The sequence below is a fragment of the Oncorhynchus tshawytscha genome, linkage group LG30 (assembly GCF_018296145.1).
Source record: "Oncorhynchus tshawytscha isolate Ot180627B linkage group LG30, Otsh_v2.0, whole genome shotgun sequence".
NCBI lineage: Eukaryota > Metazoa > Chordata > Actinopteri > Salmoniformes > Salmonidae > Oncorhynchus > Oncorhynchus tshawytscha.
This window is the reverse complement of record NC_056458.1, coordinates 7451499-7475041: the sequence shown is the minus strand read 5'-3', so window position 1 is coordinate 7475041 and position 23543 is coordinate 7451499. Positions and strand designations below refer to the sequence as shown.

General features: G+C 42.9%; 1 protein-coding gene across 3 annotated transcripts in view; it reads left to right on the top strand.

The window, feature by feature from the left end:
* Positions 1-23543, top strand: part of LOC112228867 (voltage-gated potassium channel subunit beta-3) — a 44983-nt gene that overhangs the window by 6797 nt on the left and 14643 nt on the right. For 2 of the 3 annotated variants that reach the window (XR_002950095.2, XM_024394576.2), the window contains exons 2-13: positions 15525-15568; positions 15674-15711; positions 20980-21059; positions 21233-21277; positions 21575-21619; positions 21717-21760; positions 21872-21958; positions 22147-22232; positions 22342-22462; positions 22674-22768; positions 22936-23056; positions 23265-23353. Coding sequence is in view for 2 of the 3 variants with exons in the window: in XM_024394576.2 (XP_024250344.1) it covers positions 15525-15568; positions 15674-15711; positions 20980-21059; positions 21233-21277; positions 21575-21619; positions 21717-21760; positions 21872-21958; positions 22147-22232; positions 22342-22462; positions 22674-22768; positions 22936-23056; positions 23265-23353 (895 nt within the window). In the remaining variant the exon portion in view is untranslated. Of the gene's footprint in view, positions 1-102; positions 621-15524; positions 15569-15673; positions 15712-20979; positions 21060-21232; positions 21278-21574; positions 21620-21716; positions 21761-21871; positions 21959-22146; positions 22233-22341; positions 22463-22673; positions 22769-22935; positions 23057-23264; positions 23354-23543 lie in introns of those variants that run through there. The other variant, XM_024394577.2, reaches the window with a different exon arrangement.

Here is a 23543-nt window from a genome sequence, read left to right as displayed (position 1 = left end):
AGCCCGTGGAACTGCTTGATCAGCCTCCGACTACGAGCCGAGGACCACACTGTATACCAGCTCCCCGCTGATGATGGGAGGAATGTTCTGACTAGAAACCTCTTGAGACTGAGCAACACCAGACAGGAGAGGAGAGACGGAGACAGACCAGACGCTGACTCTGCGTGCCAGGTTAGGGCCTGGATTCTTGCCGGCGCCTGTGGATCTGGCTCAAAAATACAAAACTTCCCTGTTTGGGCATTTGTCTGGACAGGGACATCCTCACTGTACAAGCAGCTTGACTTTGTAGCAGCAATTTTGCAGACAGACCCTAAGCAGCATCCCAAAGAGCCTCTCCAGGGGCCAATTTAGTGAACCAGAGACTAGGCAGTGGTCACTATGCAGGTTTCTTTCGCCTGCACTGAGCACAACCTGAAGAGCCGCAGTGAGGACCGACTATGTGGCCTTCGCACCGCGCCACCCCCTGGGGGAGGTGGTGGAGGGAGCAACCAAGGGGGTAATGGCAACTACAACACCCATGGCTCAGCCAAGCCCAGGGAGCAGTTGGGGTCCCGCCCGGTTCCCCAGGGCCATGCCCACATGAAGGAAGCCATAGGGCGCCACAGCAGTATGAAATACAGGTGAGCATGGGGGAGGGAGGGGTACGGGGAGGGTTGCTGAATATTTGGGGTGGAGAGTGAAAGGGCATGCCAACAGAGGTGGCACAGACAGACTGGGAGGGTATCTGATTCAATGAGTGAATGAGAGTTTTCATGTTGTGTCTGAAGAGCGATGAAGTCTCATTGACCTCCACTTAAATGATGGATCATTATGATGAAGGACTCAGACACAGCCCTCTCTCTGGAACATGACGGCAACTCAGGTTACCCCACTTTCACTTACCATGAAGGGCCTCTCAGACAGCCGGCTATTGCATTTCAATTAACACCTGAGTTGTAGTGGACGGGGAACAACTATGTTAGGATTACATCATTTACGTGGCTGGGAGTTTTTGTTCTTAGTGTTTCTCATGTCTATTTTTACATGTGTGTGTAAGCTACTGTGTGAAATCACAACAGCCTCACCATATATAAGCATAGAATTCATCCAGCTGTGAGCGTTATAGTGGAAATTCAGTAATATGTATTCATTTGATAGGATTAGCGTCACCAGATAAGAACAACAATGGGACTGTTTCGATGTCACATATTGTGATATTGAAATACAACAGACAGATCTGTATTCCTTTTTAGCCTGTTCCAGAATAAGATGGAGCGTGATAGAAGTGAGTAGTCGTTAAACAGATTGACAGCTGCCTACGTCAGAGGAAAGAATCATTCCCGATCCACGGTCCCACCGTGTTATTCTGGATAGGCAATGAAAATGCCCCTTAGCTCAATCGTGACACCATTCTCTTCACTCAATTAGGTTTTCATTTAAGAGGCCATTTAAATAGGGAATGAGGCAGAAGAGGAAATGGGATGCCAGGACGTGGTGTTTTATGTCATTTGTGCATACTGCATATTGATATAATTGGATAGGGAATAACAACCTGATTAGTGGGTTTCTGTCATTGGGTTGGTTTTGAAAGGAGCACGCAGCCCATAAGGCCATGGCATTGTGACTAGTGCCTAGTGCCCACAGTGTGTGTCTGTTATTTTCAAAGCTGCAGACATCCCTGGTCCTTACCAGACTCCCTCTGCCGGAGAACTCATCCCCAAATTCACCCTGCTGCCACCACCATCGCCTCCAGGGAACAGTGTCACTAAGCCCCAACATGCAACGGTTACTTATCAGAGAGAACTTGTTTTTTTTATTTTTTATTTTTTTTAAACATTTTCTTTATTACTCGTCTGAAACATTAATTTGACACACAACACGCTAAAATGTTATGCACGAGAATCAGTTTGAAAATGAACTTAGAATAAGAAGTCCCTTTCCCTCGCTAACTACAATGGACAGCGAAGACTATGCCAGTCTGGCCCAAAACAAGCTTAATCAGCATCAGTGCCACTGTCCCACCATCATAACATGGCTTTACCGCACACAAATATCTGCTAGGCTCATTTCAGTTCTCGTAGGGAAAACAGCAGACAGTGATGATAGTGATTGGAGTGAGCTCCCCTGTGTTGACTGTGTGAGCCTTTCTCGTTCCGCATGTCGTCATCCACTCTGAGGGAAACAGCTGAGAAAGGGGAGTGGAGGTGGAGGTTGGAGAACTCACTTCCTCCCTCCTCCCGCCGTCTCCCTTTTCTCTGCATGTTCCCTAATTGCATATACTAACTCATTAGTCAGATCATTCATCGGAGCTGAGAGGGACTCCTCTTTGGCAGGTCGCAAAATAACACTGACCACCACTCCCATTAACTCTGTCGGTCTGTCTGTCTTTTTCTTTCTCTCAATAATCTCTCTCTCTCACTCTTACTCTCACTCCTGTCTTCCTGTCTCCTCTCTAATTCTCTCGTCCTCTCTCTCCACCATTCTACCCCTCCCGTGATCTGTCTCCCCTCTCTCTTTTTCCTCTCGTACACTCCCTTCAGCTCCTCTTCTTAGTCAACACTTGCGGTGCATTGCAGCATTCTCTGCACAGGAGCTGGGAGAAGCTGTTATGTGTAGCCTAGCAGTTAAGAGCATTGGGCCAGTAACCAAAAGGTCCCTGGTTCAAATCCCAAGCTTGTCTAGGTGAAAAATCAGTCAATGTGCCCCGGATCAAGGCCCTTAACCCTAGTTGCTCCTGTAAGTTGCTCTGGATAGGAGCGTCTGCTAAATGACTCATAAGAGCATCTGCTTAAATGACTCAAATGTATGTTTAATGTTGGCTTTCAAATATAATGTCAGTTGTAAAAGACTATGCATGCCTTAGTATGTATGGGCATGTTTCTTTGGTGTTGTGTGATGCGTTAAAGCATTCCTTTGGGTGCTGCTTAAGTGATACGGTATGTACAAATATTACATGTATGTCGTTCCAGTTTGAGATTAAACTCCTCTGTCTAGTTGTATGTTCCAGTTGTGTGAGTGTGCTGATCTGAGTTGGAGCAGATCCATCACTGATTGTTCATCAAAACAGCCATCTCATATATAAGAGATTCCAGGATTAGAAGAGCCACTGATGGAAGAGTGACAGGGGAACAGGGTTATTGATGACGTTAAGGTTGTTAGTAGAAGTTGGTGGGAGTAGAGTAGAGGGTGTATTTGTGGTAGGAGGGCAGAGGGCGTGTGCCTGTGAGCATGCATGCTAGTGCCTGTGTGTGTGTGTTATTGTCATCGTTGGTGTGTATGTGCGTGTGCGTATGCGTGTGGGTGATGTGCCCCAGTGAACTGCACGCTCAGTGTGTGTATTGTGACAGTTTGTCACAGCTGTATTTGGAAGAAGCCATCGCCCTGAGGAGCTGTGCACTTGCACCGAATCCACATTAAAAATATATACTACAGTTTACTATAGAATACTACAGCCCTTACTATCAATTCTGCCAGCTGTAGTATACTGTAGAATACTATACTACATACTGTATTATCCCTCGATCATGTGTAGGACTTACTATAGAATGTTGTAGTATACTGTAGAATACTATAGTAAATACCACAGTATTATCATAAAAAAGGCACTAGTACAGTTTACATACACTTAGGTTGGAGTCATTAAAACTTGTTCTTTGACCACTTCACACATTTCTTGTTAAACAAACTATAGTTTTGGCAAGTCGGTTGGGACAAAAAATAGAACGCAAGTATTAACACCATGGGACCACTCAGACATCATACCGCTCAGGAAGGAGGCTTGTTCTGTCTCGAAATGAACGTACTTTGGTGTGAAAGGTGCAAGTTGATCCCAGAACAACAGCAAAGGACCTTGTGAAGATGCTGGAGGAAACAGGTACAAAAGTATCTATATCCACAGTAAAACAAGTCCTATATTGACATAACCTGAAAGGCCGCTCAGCAAGGAAGAAGCCACTGCTCCAACGCCATAAAAAAGCCAGACTACGGTTTGCAACTGCATGTGGGGGGACAAAGATTGTACTTTTTGGAGAAATGTCCTCTGGTCTGATGAAACAAAAATAGAACTGTTAGGCCATATTAACCATCGATATGTTTGGAGGAAAAAGGGGGAGGCTTGTAAGCCAAAGAACACCATCCCAACCGTGAAGCACGGGGGTGGCAGCATCATGTTGTGGGGGTGCTTTGCTGCAGGAGGGACTGGTGCACTTCACAAAATTGATGTGCTTTGCTGCAGGAGGGACTGGTGCACTTCACAAAATTGATGGCATCATGAGGCAGGAAAATTATGAGGATATATTGAAGCAACATCTCAAGACATCAGTTAATAAAGCTTAAGTTAAAGCTTGGTCACAAATGGGTCTTCCAAATGGACAATGACCCCAAGCATACTTCCAAAGTTGTAGCAAAATGGCTTAAGGACAACAAAGTCAATGTATTGGAGTGGCCATCACAAAGCCCTGACCTCAATCCCATAGAAATTTAAAGGCAATGCTACCAAATACTAATTGAGTGTATGCAAAAACACTACAGAGGATACAACAATAAAGACAGCAAAAGCACAGTGAATACAATAGTATTTATTTATTATTATTAAACCTTTTTTTAACCAGGAAGGGCTCATTGAGATTTAATCTCTTTTTCAAGAGCGTCCTGGCCAAGATAGGCAGCACCAAGTCATTACAAAAATGACAGCCAAACAACATGAAAAACTACAAGTAATCTAGTAAAATCCATAGAATTCACAAGAGTATAACAAAATCAAAAACAGCAAATTAAAAACATTGGGAGGTCAGGGAACCAGTCTCAAGATCATTCATCAGTGATTTAAAAATACCAATCGGGACAAGTTCTTCCAGTTTAAAAGTATTTTGTAAGGCGTTCCAAGACGATGGTGCAGAGTACATAAAAGCCCTTTTACCAAATTCAGTTTGGATATTTGGAACAGTTAGCAGGATAAAGTCCAGCGAACGAAGAGAGTACCCACCACATTTCTGAACAATAAAAATGCCCAAATTAAAAGGTAGTTGTCACACTCTGACCATAGTTTGCGTTGTTTGTTTCTATGTTTTGGTTGGTCAGGGTGTGACATGAGTGGGCATTCTATGTTGTATGTCTAGTTTGTCTGTTTCATTGTGTTTGGCCTGATATGGTTCTCAATCAGAGGCAGGTGTTAGTCGTTGTCTCTGATTGGGAACAAATACCATGCTTTTGTTTGAGAAGAGCGATCAATAACAACAAAAACATTTTCCTCCATGACAGTTTTTACACATTCACATCTGAAGGTAGAATTATGACTTACGGCCTCCCGGGTGGCGCAGTGGTTAAGGGTGCTGTACTGCAGCGCCAGCTGTGCCATCAGAGTCCCTGGGTTCGCGCCCAGGCTCTGTCGTAACCGGCTGCGACCGGGAGGTCCGTGGGGCGACGCATAATTGGCCTAGTGTCCTCTGGGTTAGGGAGGGATTGGTCTGTAGGGATGTCTTTGTGCACCAGTGACTCCTGTGGCGGGCTGGGTGCAGTGTGCGCTAACCAAGGTTGCCAGGTGCACGGTGTTTCCTCTGACACATTGGTGTGGCTGGCTTCCGGGTTGGATGCAGTGCGGCTTGGTTGGGTTGGGTTGTGTATTGGAGGAAGCATGACTTTCAACCTTTGTCTCTCCCAAGGGAGTTGTAGCGATGAGAGTTAGTAGCTACTACAACAATTGGATACCATGAAATTGGGGAGAAAAAGAGGTAAAAAAAATAAAAAATAAATAAAAATTATGACTTACATTATTTCTCTTCCTGAGGGTCCCAGTGATCAAATGAAGTGCCGTTTTCTTTGATCGAAACATTTTGTAAACCGTTTGTGCCGTGAATTCCATTTCTATCAACTTTTTACGGAGCATTCGACGTAATTACACACAGTAAACAATCATTTATCTAGTCATGGTTGGTTTCAGTGCAATCCTCTGGATGTTTGTAACACAGCCAAACTTTATTGTTTTTTTTGCGGGGAGTATTGACCGAAGTGAACTGATTTGAAGACAACGAGCAATGACTTCATTGCGCACCAATAATTTTAGCGAAGCTTCGTTGATTGACTGTATTTCTGCCCTATGACCAAGACTGATCTTCTTGAAATCTAGCTGGGTAGATAGCCAATGAGTTGAGGTAAACGCCAGTATGTAATGGTTGTGGGTTGGACCACCGTTCCTTGTTTGTAAAGGCACGCGTAACGAACTCCATTCTCGCCTTGACCATCAGAGTAGTTGCAGTCACACTTGTTACGCACAGCAGTGTTTTGGAAAGTAGTATTTTGGAAAGTGTTTTCGCAACGATTTCATTGAAGACATCATCGCAAATAAATCAGGAAAAGCGAAGTCCAAGTCTAAGTATATAGATTTGCACCAGATTATAGAAGAGATTGATTGGGAAAGTGAGACAGATTTTTTGTTTGAGGAATCTTTGAGTGTTATGATTCAAACAGGAGCTGTGGAGCTGTTTCTGCAAGGACAGGACGTACTTCTGGACAGGTAAGTGCTAATGCCGTTTTATGAAATATAAATATATATATATATATTTATATATATTTGCAATTTGCAATGAAATGTGTGATGCAATGTGTAAAGTACACATTGGCTATAGTGTGTGTGTATGTATGTGTACGACCCATAACCTGTGTGTGTGTGTGTGTGTGTGTGTGTGTTTGTTGGTTTGTTTGTTTGTTTGTTTGTTTGTTTGTGTGTGTGTGTGTGTGTGTGTGTGTGTGTGTGTGTGTGTGTGTGTGTGTGTGTGTGTGTGTGTGTGTGTGTGTGTGTGTGTGTGTGTGTGTGTGTGTATATATATATATATATATATATATATATATATATATATATTCCATGTCAGATATATATATTTTCCATTTTTTATTCAAATGGAATGGAGTAGAACAGCAAACACACACATGGCCACTGCGCCTGCTACTCCTCTCCATTTCCATATGAAATAGCCATTGGGTGCTGTTCGGGGGAGGGCAGGCCCACAACAATGTCCGGAGTTGAATGGAACAGCACTTCACCTTAGTGACTGTTCCCTCTGCTCTATACAATACATATCTGTTTATTTTATGTGATGATAAAAGGCTCATACAATACAAATATTTTTTAAACGTTTTCTTTCACAGTGATAGCGACTCCGACTGGGAGCCCCCGGTGCCAAGCTGCCCGCTCTACCTCTGCCCCCTCTACTCCTGCCTCCAGTGGTGTTCATATGCCACAGTTCATTACTGCAGGCATGACTGTGCCTCAGGGCCAAAAGGGCACAGCATGGAGGCGTCGTTGTGTTCTGTGTCGCATGACCTGCACCACTTGTTCAGTTTGCCTCTGCTTTACATCAGAAAGAGACTGCTATGGGACATGGCACAGGCAGCAAAATATTGTGTAGAGGACTTCCAAAGGGTCTACAGTTTTTTTTAAATATTTATTTTCTAATATTAAAAAATATATATATATAATTTTTTTTGTGTGTTAGAATTGCTTTTTGATATGTTGTATATAGTTATTTGTACTGTTGTATATAGTTATAGGTCATTTCACCAATTCAGCCACTTGGGTACATTTGGGCAACTTGTGTGGGACACCTGGGTGACTTCATGCTAAATTTAATGTAGCCCAATTATCAGTCTGAAACTTTGCACACCTACAGTTGCCCTCTTGTGTTATCCATCAAAATTATTTCCAGCATCCTATCTGACTGTGTGGCTATTCTAGTACATGTGAAAGATGATGCTACAACAATAAAAAACAGAAAACGTATGCTCTTTCTTTCTCTTTTCTTCCACCAGATCTACTGTGTTATATTCTCCTACATTCAATTAACATTTCCACAAACTTCAGAATGTTTCCATTCTAATGATACCAAGAATATGCATATCCTTGCCTCTGGGGCTGAGCTACAGGCAGTTAGATTAGGGTATGTCTTCAGGTGGAAATTGAGACCAAGGGATGCAGCCATAAGAGGTTACTAGAGAAGGCCAGCCAACCCTGGTATACAAAGTGCAGTGGTGCTTAAGGGTTTTGCAGTTTAAAATAAATCTCAAATTGCCATGGTAAAGGGTGTCAATTGATCTCAAACACTGAGAGGAAGCATTCATATATAAAATATCCCCATAGTCTAAAGGCATAAATATAGCTGATACTAGCCTCCTTCTGGCTTCACAAGAAAAACAGGCCTTATTCCTAAAATAAAATCCCAATTTCAGCTTCAATTTTTTTGTAAGTTGTTGAATATGAAATTTAAAAGAGAGGCCATCATCAATTAAAATGTCAAGATATTTATATGAGGTTACAGTCTCAATCTCAATGCCCTGACAGGTAATAATAGGTGAAAAGTTCAGAGGTCTATTTCTTGCTTTAGAAAACACCATTAGTTTAGTTTGGTCAGTATTGAGGATAAGCTTCAATTGACACAAGGTATGTTGAACAGTATAAAAAACATTTAGCAAGTTCTGGATTGCTTTTGTAAGAGACAAGGCACAACAGTAAATAACAGTATCATCAGCATAAAAATGAATTTGCGCATTTTGGACATTTTTGTCTAAATTATTTATATAAATATTGAATAAGAGAGGACCAAAGTACAGAGCCTTGGAGCACACCATTGCAGACAGACAATTTAACAGACATAAGCCCATCAAATTGAGTGCACTGAGTTCTATCAGACAGATAGTTAGCAAACCATGCAATTGCATGCTCCGAAAGACCTACACTCGACAATCTCTGCCTTAGTATAGCATGATCAACTGTATCAAAAGCCTTAGAGAGATCAATAAAAAGTGAGACACAATGCTGTTTTTTGGCAAGGGCTTCAGTGATATCATTTAGACCATAGTACTATAGTATTTATACCATAGTACCATAGTATTTTTTCATGTGGGAACCATCTGTACTGTATATCTCTCTCTTCTGCTTGTCTCAGGTGAAACCTAACGGTAGGCGTCAGCAAAGACTATAATACTGACTTTACTGTTACAGATCAACCTGTGTGCTTCCGGTGTGCTTGTGTAATGATGTAAAGAATGTCCAGACCCCTAAAATCACCTAGCATGGCTCCGTGAGTTATGGCAGGAGAGAAAATAGATGAGAACTTAGTGTAGGAACAGAAAGCATCTGTGCCTCTGTGTGTGTTCACTCTGTATGAGTGCAGGCGTACATGACTGTTCAGTATGTAGATTTGTGTGCATCTGCTCATCAAGTGTGAATATTCATATGAGCACACAGACCAGCAACCAGCCAGCTCATATGTGAGTTTGTGTACTGTGTTTCTTTTATATGTCTTCATATAGTCTCCCACAGACTGACAGACAGCAGCTCTGCAGATTGCAGTACTGCGGAGGTGGGAGGGGGGGCAGTTGTCAAACATACGGACAGTGACAGTGACACTCTATCATAATCACCCAGAACCCAAAAGAAGTGTATGTTGCATATCTACCAGCAGCAGCTGTAATTCATACATTCCCCTCTGTTTGTGTGTTTGTCTCTCTGATTGTCACAGGGCCAGATCCTAACTTGATTTCAACTATTGAAGTGACATCGATGCATGATTTATGCTAAAGGCTTAGCCTCCGTTTGTGTTCTCCAAATATATTAGAGGATATAATTAGGCAAGCATATTGAGCTATAAGACATAAGCTACTACGCCCACATGAAAAAATACTATAGCATACTACAGTATTTACTATAGAACTCTGTAGTAAACTGTAGTGTAGTACTACACACCAGTATCCCTCAATCACGTGTAGTACTTCCTATAGCATTTTGTAGTAAACTATAGTATACTATACCATATGCTGTGTACTACTTACTACTTTTGTAGTAAACTGGAGAGGTCCACGGAGGTACTGCAGGAGGTCCGCGAATATATATATACACAGTTGAGGTCGGAGATTTACATACACTTAGGTTTGAGTGCTTAAAACTCGTTTTTCAACCACTCCACAAATGTCTTGTTAACAAACTATATTTTTGGCAAGTCAGTTAGGACATCTACTTTGTGCACGACACAAGTCATTTTTCCAACGATTGTTTACAGACAGATTATTTCACTTATAATTCACTGTAATCACAATTCCAGTGGGTCAGAAGTTTACATACAATAAGTTGGCTGTGCCTTGAAACAGCTTGGAAAATTCCAGAAAATTATGTCATGGCTATAGAAGCTTCTGATAGGCTAATTGACATAATTCGAGTCAATTGGAGGTGGACCTGTGGATGTATTTCAAGGCCTACCTTCGAACTCTTTTCCTCTTTGCTTGACATCATGGGAAAATCAAAAGAAATCTTCCAAGACCTGAGAAAAAAATTGTAGACCTCCACAAGGTTCTGGTTCATCCCTGGGAGATATTTCCAAATGCCTGAAGGTACCACGTTCATCTGTACAAACAATTGCAACTGCACATGGGGACAAAGATCGTACTTTTTGGAGAAATGTCCTCTGTTGGCCATAATGACCATAGTTATGTTTGGAGAAAAAAGGGGGAGGCTTGCAAGCCGAAGAACACCATCCCAACCGTGAAGCACAGGGGTGGCAGCATCATGTTGTGGGGGTGCTTTGCTGACTGGTCCACTTCACAAAATAGATGGCATCATGAGGGAGGAAAATTTTGTGGATATGTTGACGCAATATCTCAAGACATTAGTCAGGAAATTAAAGCTTGGTCGCAAATGGGTCTTCCAAATGGACAATGACCCCAAGCATACTTCCAAAGTTGTGGCAAAATGGCTTAAGGACAACAAAGTCAATGTATTGGAGTGGCCATCACAAAGCCCTGACCTCAATCCCATAGAAAATTTGTGGGCAGAGCTGAAAAAGTGTGTGCGAGCAAGGAGGCCTACAAACCTGACTCAGTTACACCAGCTCTGTCAGGAGAAATGGGCCAAAATTCACCCAACTTATTGTGGGAAGCTTGTGGAAGGCTACCCGAAACGTTTGACCCAAGTTTAAAGGCCATGCTACCAAATACTAATTGTCACACTCTGACCATTCCATCTGTCCTGAGCTGTCAGAGCCGCCAGTCTGTCCTGAGCCGTCAGAGCCGCCAATCTGTCCTGAGCCGTCAGTCAGCCAGGAGCTGCCAGAGCCGTCAGTCAGCCAGGACCTGCCAGAGCCGTCAGTCAGCCAGGACCTGCCAGAGCCGTCAGTCAGCCAGGGCCAGTCAGGAGCTGCCAGTCAGCCAGGAGCTGCCAGAGCCGCCAGTCAGCCAGGAGCCGCCAGAGCCGGCTCTGACAGCTCAGGACAGATGGGAGACTCTAGCAGCTCAGGACAGATGGGAGACTCTAGCAGCTCAGGACAGACTGGAGACTCTAGCAGCTCAGGACAGACGGGAGACTCTGGCAGCGCTGGGCAGGAGGAAGGCTCTGGCAGCGCTGGACAGGCGGGAGCACCTGTAGGGATGAGACGGAGAGACAGCCTGGTGCGGGGGCTGGTGCATGGAGGTGGAATCGGATAGACCGGACTGTGAAGGCGCACTGGAGATCTTGAGCATCCTGGTTGAATGCTCCCCGTAGCCAGGCCAGTGCGGCGAGGTGGAATAGCCCGCACTGAGCTGTGCTGGCGAACCAGGGACACCCTGCGTAAGGCTGGTGCTATGTATGGCGGCCCGAGGAGTCAGCCAGGAGCCGCCAGAGCCGTCAGCCAGCCAGGAGCCGCCAGAGCCGTCAGCCAGCCAGGAGCCGCCAGAGCCGTCAGCCGCCAGAGCCATCTGCCAGCCAGGAGCTGCCAGAGCCGCCAATCAGTCCGGAGCTGCCCGTCTATCATTAAATCATGCATTCACACCACGCTGCGCTTTGGTCTCCCCTTTACGACGATCGTGACACTAATTGAGTGCATGTAAACTTCTGACCTACTGGGAATGTGATGAAAGAAATAAAAGCTGGAATAAATAATTCTCTCTACTATTATTCTGACATTTCACATTGTTAGAATAAAGTGGTGAATAAAGTGGTGATCCTAACTGACCTAAGACAGGGAATTTTTACTCGGATTAAATGTCAGGTATTGTGAAAACTTAGTTTATATATATATATGGTACCATTCAAAAGTTTGGACACACCTACTCTTTCAAGGGTTTTTATTTATGTGTTACTATTTTCGACATTGTAGAATACAATTGAAAACGTCAAAACTACAAAATAGCACATATGGCATCATGTAGTAACCAAAAAAGTGTTAAAAAAATCCAAATATATTTTATATTTGAAATTCTTCAAAGTAGACACCCTTTGCCTTGATGACAGCTTTTGCACACTCTTGGCATTCTCTCAACCAGCTTCATGAGGGATGCTTTTCCAACAGTCTTGAAGGAGTTCCCACATATGCTGAGTAATTTATGGCTGCTTTTCCTTCACTCTGTGGTCAAAGTCATCACAAACCATCTCAATTGGGTTGAGGTCAGGTGATTGTGGAGGCCAGGTCATCTATTGCAACGACATAGCGATTGGAACCAAAAGTCGCAAATTTGGACTCATCAGACCAAAGGACAGATTCCCACCGGCAAGTGCTTGTGTTTCTTGGCCTAAGCAGGTCTCTTCTTATTATTGGCGTTCTTTAGGACAACAAAGGAGAACAAAGTCAAGTGTGTTTCTTTGCAGCAATTCGACCATGAATGCCTGATTCACGTAGTCTTCTCTGAACAGATTTTGAGGTGTGTGTTACTTGAATTGGGAAGCATTTCTTTGGGCTGCAATCTGAGGTGCAGTTAACTAACTTATTATCTGCAGCAGAGGTAACTCTGGGTCTTCCTTTCCTGTGGTGTCCTCATGAGAGCCAGTTTCATCATAGCGCTTGATGGATTTTGTGACTGCACTTGAAGAAACTTTCAACATTTTTGAAATATTCTGGATTGACTGACCTTCATGTCTTAAAGTAATGATTGACTGTCATTTTTCTTTGCTTATTTGAGCTGTTCTTGCCATAATACGGACTCAGTCTTTTACCAAATAGGGCTATGTTCTGTATACCACCCCTACCTTGTCAAAACACAACTGATTGGCTCAAACGCATTAAGAAGGAAATAAATTCCACAAATTAGCTTTTAACAAGGCACACCTGTTAATTGAAATGCATTCCAGGTGACTACCTCATGAAGCTGGTTGAGAGAATGCCAAGAGTGTGCAAAGATGTCAAGGCAAAGGGTGGCTACTTTGAAGAGTCTCAAATATAAAATATATTTTGATTTGTTTAACACATTTTTGGTTATTACATGATCTCATATGTGTTATTTCATAGTTTTGATGTCTTCACTATTATTCTACAATGTAGAAAATAGTACAAATAAAGAAATGCTGTTGTGAATGAGTAGGTGTGTCCAAACTTTTGACTCTTACTGTATATATTGAAAGTTGAATTTATTTATTTTTTAACTCCGAATATTGAGCAAATTACACTCATTGTAGCCAATTATACTCACTGGAGTATCTGAAGTAGGTTTTGAAAAAGCATCCATGAATAGGCTACCAGTGGGGCAATTGCGTCTGACTGCTAGTAAGCTTTCTTGACATGGACTTAATTTTTTGCCAACACATGGCTGACCTTTGTTTACCAGCAAAACAGCTGCTCACTGAGAAAATGTGTTTGGAGTTACCTGTTAAGAGATCACACTTCCTCTTCCAATTATAATATCAGGAGGTCAAAATAATGAAAAACACTATCTACCAAATCTATTCACTTTAAAATGTTGATTACTTCTCTTCGTCATTATCATTCACCTGGTGATAAGACAAGACGTGGGGAAAACTACGTTTCGTTAGAGTATAATGGGTGTCCCTGTGTCGCCAGTTTTCCTGGTAAGGAGTCCCTGGGCAACAAAAGGTTGAAGACCCCTGCTGTAGAATACTATACTACACACTGTAGTATCCCTTGATCATGTGTAGTACTTACTATAGAATTGTGTAGTAAACTGAAGTAAACAGCAGTATACTGTAGAATACAGGTTATTGAAAATGTGCTCCTTTATCATTTTTCCAGTAGGTTTCATCAAGGAGAAAGTCCACACTTCTATGTCAAAGATAATAAAACAAAAACACTACAGTAAATACTACAGTATACTACAGGCCGCAAAAACACCACAGTACATACTACAGTATAGTTTTTAAATAATATCTGCAAAAAACACTATAGTAAATGCTACAGTATACTACAGTAATATCCGCAAAAATAAAAACAACTATAGTAAATACTACAGCAATGTCCGCTAAAACACTACACTACAAAAACACTATAGTAATACTACAGTATTCTATAGTAAACTATAGTATTTTTTTTTAAATGTGGGTGGGAGTGGCGAAAACATGGGCGTTAAGGAAAGGCTTGCCATTTTTTTTGTAGTTATCAGCTAAAGTGTCATATCTGTGTTGATATGGTCAGTATGCTGTAATTTGAATCCCTGTCAGTATTGAAAGTGAGAGTTACTGTGTTTTGCCCAGAGGCTAGTTTGTGGGGGATAAAGAATGACTCATGCAATGTATTATAAAGTGCTCCATCCTCCCTCTCCCTTCACATACAGGATCATGCACAATTCTTTGAGTACATGTGACTGACACAGAAACACACACAACACGTATGTATGTGTTGTATTCACGCACACAATGGCACACAAACGCACACATATGCATACGTCTAAAAATAGCTGCCAGGGCAAGTAATAAAAGAGCAGGGAAAATAAAGCAGTGCCCGTCTGCCAGGATCTAAACGCTCTGACAGTCTGTCTCTTTCCATCAGGCTATTTGTGGCGAACGCAGGCAGGCAGACAGGCAGAGGGGCGAGGCGCTGGAGATAAAAAGATGGCGAGCAGCAATGAGTTCCGCTGCAGTTCTGCTGCCTTTCCAGCCGGCTTATTAGAGTGGAGGAGAGCATGCGTGGAGGAGAGGAGGAGGGCGAGGACGAAACCCACAGAATTTCCAGTGGCACACACTTGCATGACCAGAACTCACTGCAGCTCTCTGATCCCACTTCTATCCTGCCCTTCAAACACTCAGCTGTCTGGATAATCAGATGTGGCAGGCCCAGCACTGGGCTCTAGAACCATATAAACCATTTCAATCAGCCCCGTGTTATTACTTATATGCTGAGTATATACAGCTTCATCTGGAGTAGGGTTGAACCCACCCAGTGCCCTCCCATTGCTAAAGCCTATGCACTATATTACACTGAACTGTTGATGTGAGAAGGGTAAAGGTCAACTGTTCAACATTGGCCGTCTGGGCAATGGCGATCATTTTATCACAGCCAGAAATACACTCACTTATCCAGATTTCCAAGCAGATACAAAATAAATGTATTGGCCTTACCCAAAGTTATTTAGAATTTGTATCTGCAGATTGTGTTGAAAAATCTAGTGGAGAGGTGTAGGCATTGACCCTTGTAATTGAGGAAACTGAACTACATTCTGTGAATGTACCTACTGTGCTGGAAGCATTAGAAGTGCTAATGTAGGTAGCTTTTGAGGTGACAGTATACAGTACATCTTTCCATAACAAATGTTCATACCTCTTATTTTCTCTTCCCAACCCATGTCTTTCTTTGTCTCAGGAACCTGGGGAAGTCTGGTCTGCGTGTGTCCTGCTTGGGGCTGGGTTAGTACAAAACAAAATGGACCAGAACAATATGCATTAGAGACTCCCTGAGGAATGTAACAGAACTGATTCTCCGTATGTCTGTTTCTGTCTGTCTGACGGTAGGCACCTGGGTGACATTTGGATCGCAGATCTCTGACGAGGTGAGTTTTGTAGTATGTAACAATTATTTGGGACACCATGTTTAACCCAGTCTGAGGATGCTGAGGGTGCTGAGACTCTCTCTCTCTCTCTCTCTCTCTCTCTATCAATTTAATTCAAAGGGCTTTATTGACATGGGAAACATATGTTTACATTGCCAAAGCAAGTGAAATAGACAGGAAATAAACAAGGTAAATAAACAATCAAAAACGAACGGTACATATTACACTCACCATTTAAAAAAAAAAAAGAATATAGACATTTCAAATATATGTACGAAAGTGAAAATACATAAACGGATAGATATAGTGTGATAACGTGCGTTTCGGGGAGAGGTGTAGGAGTCAGGCGCAGGAGAGCAGGGATGTCTGAGAAGAGTGTTTAATCATATAGTCCACCAATACAAAAATGGCACAGACGAAAATCCAAAAACTACGCTCTCGATTCTCAGAAACTCGTGACACTTTACATACACGTGCGTAATCGTAAACACAACCAACATCAAATATAATCGTGCACAATACACACAAATCTAATCCCGCACGTACTAAGGCAGGCAACAGGTACCCTATATACACACAGAAATTAACGCCAATGAAACCAGGTGTGAAAAGAATCACAGACAAAACAAACAGAAAAGGAAAAAGGGATCGGTGGCGGCTAGTAAACCGGCGACGCCGAGCGCCGCCCGAACAGGGAGAGGAGTTACCTTCGGTAGAAGTCGTGACATATAGGTTGTATTTACAATGGTGTTTGTGCTCCACTGGTTGCTTTTGTAACGACAGATCGCGGATCTTGCTGCTGTGGTAGAACACTATGGCATTTCACCTAATAGATATGGGAGTTTATCAACTTCTTTGTAATCTGAGGGAAATATGTGTCTCTGATATGGTCATACAGTTGGCAGGGGGTTAGGAAGTGCAGCTTGGTTTCCACCTGTCTTCTCTTGAGAGCCACGTCTGCCAAAGGCGGCCTCTCTCAATAGCAAGGCGATGCTCACTGAGTCTGTACATGGTCAAGGATTTTCTTAATTTTGGATCAGTCACAGTGGTCCCTCTGCTACTGTGTACTCTCTGTTTAGGGCCAAATAACATTCCTGTTTGCTCAGTTTTTTTGTTGGTTCTTTCCAACGTGTCAAGGATTTATCTTTTTGTTTTGTCATGATTTGGTTGGGTCTAATTGTGTTGCTGTCCTGGGGCTCTGTTTATGTTTGTGAGCAGAGTCCTCGTACTAGCTGGCAGAGGGGACTCTTCTCCAGGTTCACCTCTCTGTAGTTGAGGGCTTAGGAAGCTTTGAGAATCACTTATTTTTAGGTGGTTGTAGAATTGAATACATTTTTTCTGGATTTTGATAATTAGCGGGAATCGTCCTAATTCTGCTCTGTATGCATTGTTTGGTGTTTTTCGTTGTACACTGAGGATATTTTTGCAGAATTCTGCATGTAGAGTCTGAATTTGGTGTTTGACCCATTTTGTGAATTGTTGGTTAGTGAATGGGACCCCAGACCTCACAGCCATAAAGGGCAATGGGTTCTATATCTGATTCAAATATTTTAAGTCAGATCCTAATTGGGATGTCAAATTTTATGTTATTTTTGATGGTGTAGAAGGCCCTTCTTGCCTTGTCTCTCAGATCATTCACAGCTTTGTGGAAGTTACCTGTGGTGCTGATGTTTAGGCAGAGGTAGGTATAGTTTTTTGTGTGCTCTAGGGCAACAGTGTCTAGGTGGAATTTGTATTTATGATCTTACTGAAATTAACTGTCAGGGCCCAAGTTTGACAGAATCTGTGCAGAAGATATAGGTGCTGCTGTAGGCCCTCCTTGGTTGGAGACAGAAGCACCAGATCTTCTGCAAACAGTAAACATTGACTTCAGAGTCTAGTAGGGTGAGGCCGGGTACTGTCGACTGTTCTAGTGTGCTCACCAATTCATTGATATATATATGTTGAAGACGGTGGGGCTCAAGCTGCATCCCTGTCTCACCCTGAGGAAAGAAAGCAATGTGTGTTTTTTGCCAATTTTAACCGCACACGGTTGTTTGTGTACATGGATTTCATAATGTCGTATGTTTTCCCCCCAACACCGCTTTTCTTCATTCATACAACAAATCAACAAAGCATGAGAAGACTTTACTTTTGTTTTGGTTTGTTTGTTTGTCAATTAGGGTGTACAGGGTGAATAAGTGGTCTGTCATATGGTAATTTGGTAAAAAGCCAATTTGACATTTGGTCAGGACATTGTTTTCATTGAGGAAATGTAGGAGTCTGCTGTTAATGATAATGCAGAATATTTTCCAAAGGTTGCTGTCGATGAATATACCACGGTAGTTATTGGGGTTGAATCTGTCTCCACTTTTGTGGATTGGGGTGATCAGTCCTTGGTTCCAAGTATTGGGTAAGATGCCAGAGCTGAGGAGGATGTTAGAGAGTTTAAGTATAGCCAATTTAAATTTATGTTCTGTATATTTGATCATTTCATTTAGGATACCATGTATATGTTTTTGCTGTTTGTTATTTGTTATAGAGCCAAAAAGATTGGAGAAGAGGTTTATCCACACATCTCCATTTTGGGTAGACAGCTCTTCATGTTGTTGTTTGTTTAGTGTGTTCCAATTTTCCCAGAAGTGGTTAGATTCTATGGATTCTTCAATTAAATTGAGCTGATTTCTGACGTGCTGTTCTTGTTTTTATGTACTGCTTCACCATGGTGAAACCGTAGGCTCAGGGTTTCAGGGTCTCTGTGTTTTTGGTTGGATAGTTTCCTCAATTCCTTTCTTAGGTTTTTGCGTCCTTCATCAAACCATTTGTCATTGTTGTACATTTCCTTAGATTGTCTGGTTGAAATGTTTAGATTTGATAGGGAAGCTGAGAGGTCAAATGTATTGTTTAGGCTTTGTACTGGCAAGTTTACACCTTCACTATATCAGTGAAACGTTTTGTCCAGGAAGTTGTCTAAAAGAGATTGAATTTGTTGTTGGCTAATTGTTTTCTGGTAGGTTTCCACACTACTTTCCTTCCATCTATAGCGTGTCTTAATACTATTCAGTTTGTTTGGCTTTCATGTCTCATGATTGAGTATTGCTCTGTTAAAGTAGACTGTGACTTTGCTGTGATCTGAGAGACTCTGGGTTGAGGTCGGTAGTAGTCTACAGTACTGTGACCAAGAGATGAGCTGTAGGTGTCCCTACTGTAGGAGTCCCCTAGAAAGCCTAACATTGTCTATGTACAGACCCAGCGTGCGACAGAGCTGCAGGAGTTATGACCTGTTTTGTTGTTAGTTGTTTTGTCACAGCGGTGTATAGCAGGGCATATTGGGTAGGAAATGTTGTCACCTCCAGGTAGGTGTTTGTCCCCCTATGTGCTGAGGGTGTCAGGGTTCTTGTCCAGTTCTGGCGTTTAGGTCATCAAGGACTAGTACATGTCCCTGGGTCTGTAACAGTGGCGCTCGGTGCTGTTTAAGAATAGGGAAGACGATTTTTACTTTTCATGAGCATAGCCTTATTTCTATTACAGTATATTGGATGGCTCTCATTCATATTCCATTCACCCAGTTCACTGTAACAGTGATGGGTTTAGGCTACAACGTGATTCAAACATTTTCTCTATAGCCATCATGAGGTTGCTACAACCTAGCCTATGAATGAAAGATTACCACGTAGGTGCACACAGGTCGAGAGAAAATGTTGAGGTGACAGAGAGTGATACACTCAGAGTGTAATCATTAGTCCAACAGTTGCAAATGAGAGTTTCTATTGGACAAATGAATGTATGTTTATCCCCGTTTCTTTCAGTTTGCTTACGTTTAAGAAACGTTGTTCTACAGAATCGGCGGAATGAATACACCCCTGATCATGCGTAAACACGATGCACTTTCATAGCAGCCACATTGTATTCCTTCTCGCATCTATGCGCTCTCCTCCTCTCACCTTTTCCCTTTACTTGTGGACTTCAATGCACAACACATCAGCTGTATGTGACCAGGCAAAAAAAACTTTCCAAGCCAAATCATATCATAACCACTACACACAGCTTACATCATTGTCACCATATTAGCTAAAGTAACGTCACAGTCAACATAGCTAATAGAACTAATGTGTTAGTAAACCCTGTTACAATCATGCAGTAACGTGACAGTGTACAGTCAGTAAGTAATTTAGTACTTACACCGGCGTGCCCCCGTGACAATAAATTAGTTCAACCAAAAGCTTGCCTTGACTTGGAAGAGTTTCAGTGTTGTGTTGGATATAGTCAGCTAGCTAACATATACTTTTTATGAAACTCACTGAGTAGGATGGTCCTCCCCTTTCTCCTCTGAGGAGCCTCCACTGGTCTGGAAATGATTGATCTGCCCCTTTATGATGGAGAAGCTGTCTTCATTAAAGTATGGAGATTCTAGTGGGGGGATATAGGTAGCACACAGGAGAACATTTTGTTTCTGTGGAGATCATTTTCTTATACATTTCTAGTCAGATGTCAAATGTTCCTGTTTTTATGAATTCAATAGGGCCTGCTCTATAAGAAATTAGCATACCCCCTGAGACACTTCCTTGTTTCACACCTGGTAATTTGGTGGCTGGGACTACCAGATCTCTGTAACCTAGAGGGCAACCAGTGGGTCCGTCTCCTCTACACCATGTTTCTTGTATGATGACAATGTCTGTTTTTCACAATTTCTTTGGTGAAGTCTGGTAAAGTGTCTCTCCCTCTTTCTCTCCCTCTCTCTCTCTCTCTCTCTCTCTCTCTCATTCTCAGTCCCAGTCTCTATCTCCCAGTCTCTATCTCTCTGTCTGTCCCTAATGTTCTCTGTCTCAGTCTCTCTCTCTCTCTCTCTCTCTCTCTCATTCTCAGTCCCAGTCTCTATCTCCCAGTCTCTATCTCTCTGTCTGTCCCTAATGTTCTCTGTCTCAGTCTCTCTCTCTCTCTCTCTCTCTCTCATTCTCAGTCCCAGTCTCTATCTCCCAGTCTCTATCTCTCTGTCTGTCCCTAATGTTCTCTGTCTCAGTCTCTCTCTCTCTCTCTCTCTCTCTCTCTCTCTCTCTCTCTCTCTCTCTCTCTCTCTCTCTCTCTCTCTCTCTCTCTCTCATTCTCAGTCCCAGTCTCTATCTCCCAGTCTCTATCTCTCTGTCTGTCCCTAATGTTCTCTGTCTCAGTCTCTCTCTCTCTCTCTCTCTCTCATTCTCAGTCCCAGTCTCTATCTCCCAGTCTCCATCTCTCTGTCTGTCCCTAATGTTCTCTGTCTCAGTCTCTCTCTCTCTCTCTTTGTCCCCTCAGATGGCTGAGAACCTGATGACCATTGCCTATGAGGCCGGGGTGAACCTCTTTGACACAGCAGAGGTGTATGCCTCCGGCAGGTCAGCTTTGTACACCATCCTCCACTGCTCTCTTCTGTTCTTTCTCTTTGTCTCTATACACTCTGCCTGCCTCGATCTATCACTCCCTCTATTTCTGTCCATCGTTCAGTCTCCCCACTGTTTATTGCCGTTTGTTCATATTGTCATTCCATCACGTCTTCTCCTCTCCACAGGGCTGAAATCACCCTAGGGAACATCATCAAGAAGAAAGGATGGAGGTGATATTAACCGTATTTCTAATGTGACTCATCTGCATATGAGTAGCTGCCTGTCTAATTATATTACATCGTAAATATTTTTCTGTGAACTTTCCTTTTCAAATTTCATAAGAACAGACAGACATAGTTTTTTTTTTAACATAGATTGTTTGAAAAAAATAGAAGCTTTATCACCGCCGGATCTTTTTTCAAATGCTGTTGGCTTCTCCGTGGTTGACATCGTGTCACTGTGTCGGGAAAGGATACATTCTATTTCATTCTTGTGCTCTCTAACCTCTCCTCCCATTTCACTGGCAGGCGTTCTAGTTATGTCGTGACAACCAAGATCTACTGGGGAGGGCAGTAAGTAACAGTCATTATTTCTCCATTGCTCTGGCAAAGTGACTCTGTATTGTTGCTATTCATCCCCTGACTATACTGGAACTCCATCACTCTACAGGGCGGAGACAGAAAGGGGACTCTCCAGAAAGCACATCATTGAAGGTACAGTCAAATGAAGGATACACAGTGGCGATGATGATGATGATGACGATGACGACGGTGGTGAGAATGACAATAAGGGCGATGATGACGATGATGCCCATTACGTTGCAGGTTTGAGAGGATCCTTGTCCAGACTCCAGTTGGATTATGTGGACATGGTCTTTGCCAACCGTAATGATGTCAACAGCCCTATGGAAGGTCAGTCACAGTCACACCAGTCCCTCTACTCCATTGTCATGTGTTCATTGCTCTGCCCCCAACCCTTTATGGTGTCTAATATGCACTCGGAAAAGTGTCTTGAGGTTTGCATTCTCAGCATGTAATATCTGTGTTGTTACAGTATGTTTATTACCAGCATGTAACAAGTTGGTTCATGTCATTTGCAGAGATAGTCCGGGCCATGACCTTTGTAATAAATCAGGGCATGGCAATGTACTGGGGCACCTCTCGCTGGAGTCCCATGGAGATCATGGTGAGTCCCCTGTTATCTCTCCCTGTTATCTAATACATTCCAGTCAACACCTGCTCCTGTTCGTCAATGGCTCTGTGGTGATGGTGTTACTCTGTTTCCCTGCCACCAGGAGGCGTACTCAGTGGCGCGTCAGTTTAACCTGATCCCACCAGTATGTGAGCAGGCTGAGTATCACTACTTCAAGAGGGACAAGGTGGAGGTGCAGCTCCCTGAGCTCTACCACAAGATAGGTCAGTCGTCCACAGTCCAGCGAACAGCACCAGATGTCCTCACAATGCTGCTTGCAGAGAACTCTTAAAACATTGTCATTTCTCCCTCGCTCTTTCTCTCTCTCTCTCTTTCTCTCTCTCTCTTTCTCTCTCTCTCTCTCTCTCGCTCTCTTTCTCTCTATTTCTTTCTCTTTCTCCCTCTCTCTTCTCTCTCTCTCCCTCTCTTGTCTAGGTGTAGGGGCAATGACCTGGTCTCCCCTTGCATGTGGGCTGATCACAGGGAAGTACAATGAGGGTGTACCTGACATCTCCAGGGCTAACATAAAAGTGAGTTCTCCAGACAAAATACAATTCATTCAATAGTGGATATTCTCCTGTGTTTTCTACTTGATTGGATTTATTTAGTTCCTATACCACTTTTTGCCCGTTAGGCCTACAACTGTGGATGACACAATTCAATATTTCTTTGTTTGTTCTGTCTAATATTGGTGCAGGGTTACCAGTGGCTGAAGGAGCGGGTCAACAGCGAGGAGGGACGCAAGCAGCTGGCCAAGATCAAAGAGCTCCGCCTAATGGCTGACAGACTAGGCTGCACCTCCGCACAGCTGGCCATCGGTATGGACGACGTGTGTGTGTGTGTGTCTGTACATGCGTCTCTGTTTTTTTGTCCATCTCTGTTATCTAATGTCTCTGTCTGACACTCTAACATACTGTTTCGAATTGAAACGCAGACTTAAATAGAAAGCGTCAATCTGCCACATCAACTCAGCCTCCATCTCTGATCCCTCTCGGTGTTCTCTCCTTGTTCTCTGTCCTCCTGTAGCCTGGTGTCTGCGCAGTGAGGGAGTGAGCTCAGTGCTGCTCGGTGTCTCCAATACTGACCAGCTGATGGAAAACCTGGGTGCCCTTAGGGTAACTACCCTCCCCTCAACATCATACCACTCTGATTTTACACGTTTCACTGAACACTCAATCAGAGCTCGTCAAACTAATGTCATTGTCATAAGCATGAAATGTAACAAATAATTATATAATACAAAAAAGGTCTGTATTTTTAGGCATCCTTAATGTCACTTAAGATTCCATTTTAGATTAAGCAAAC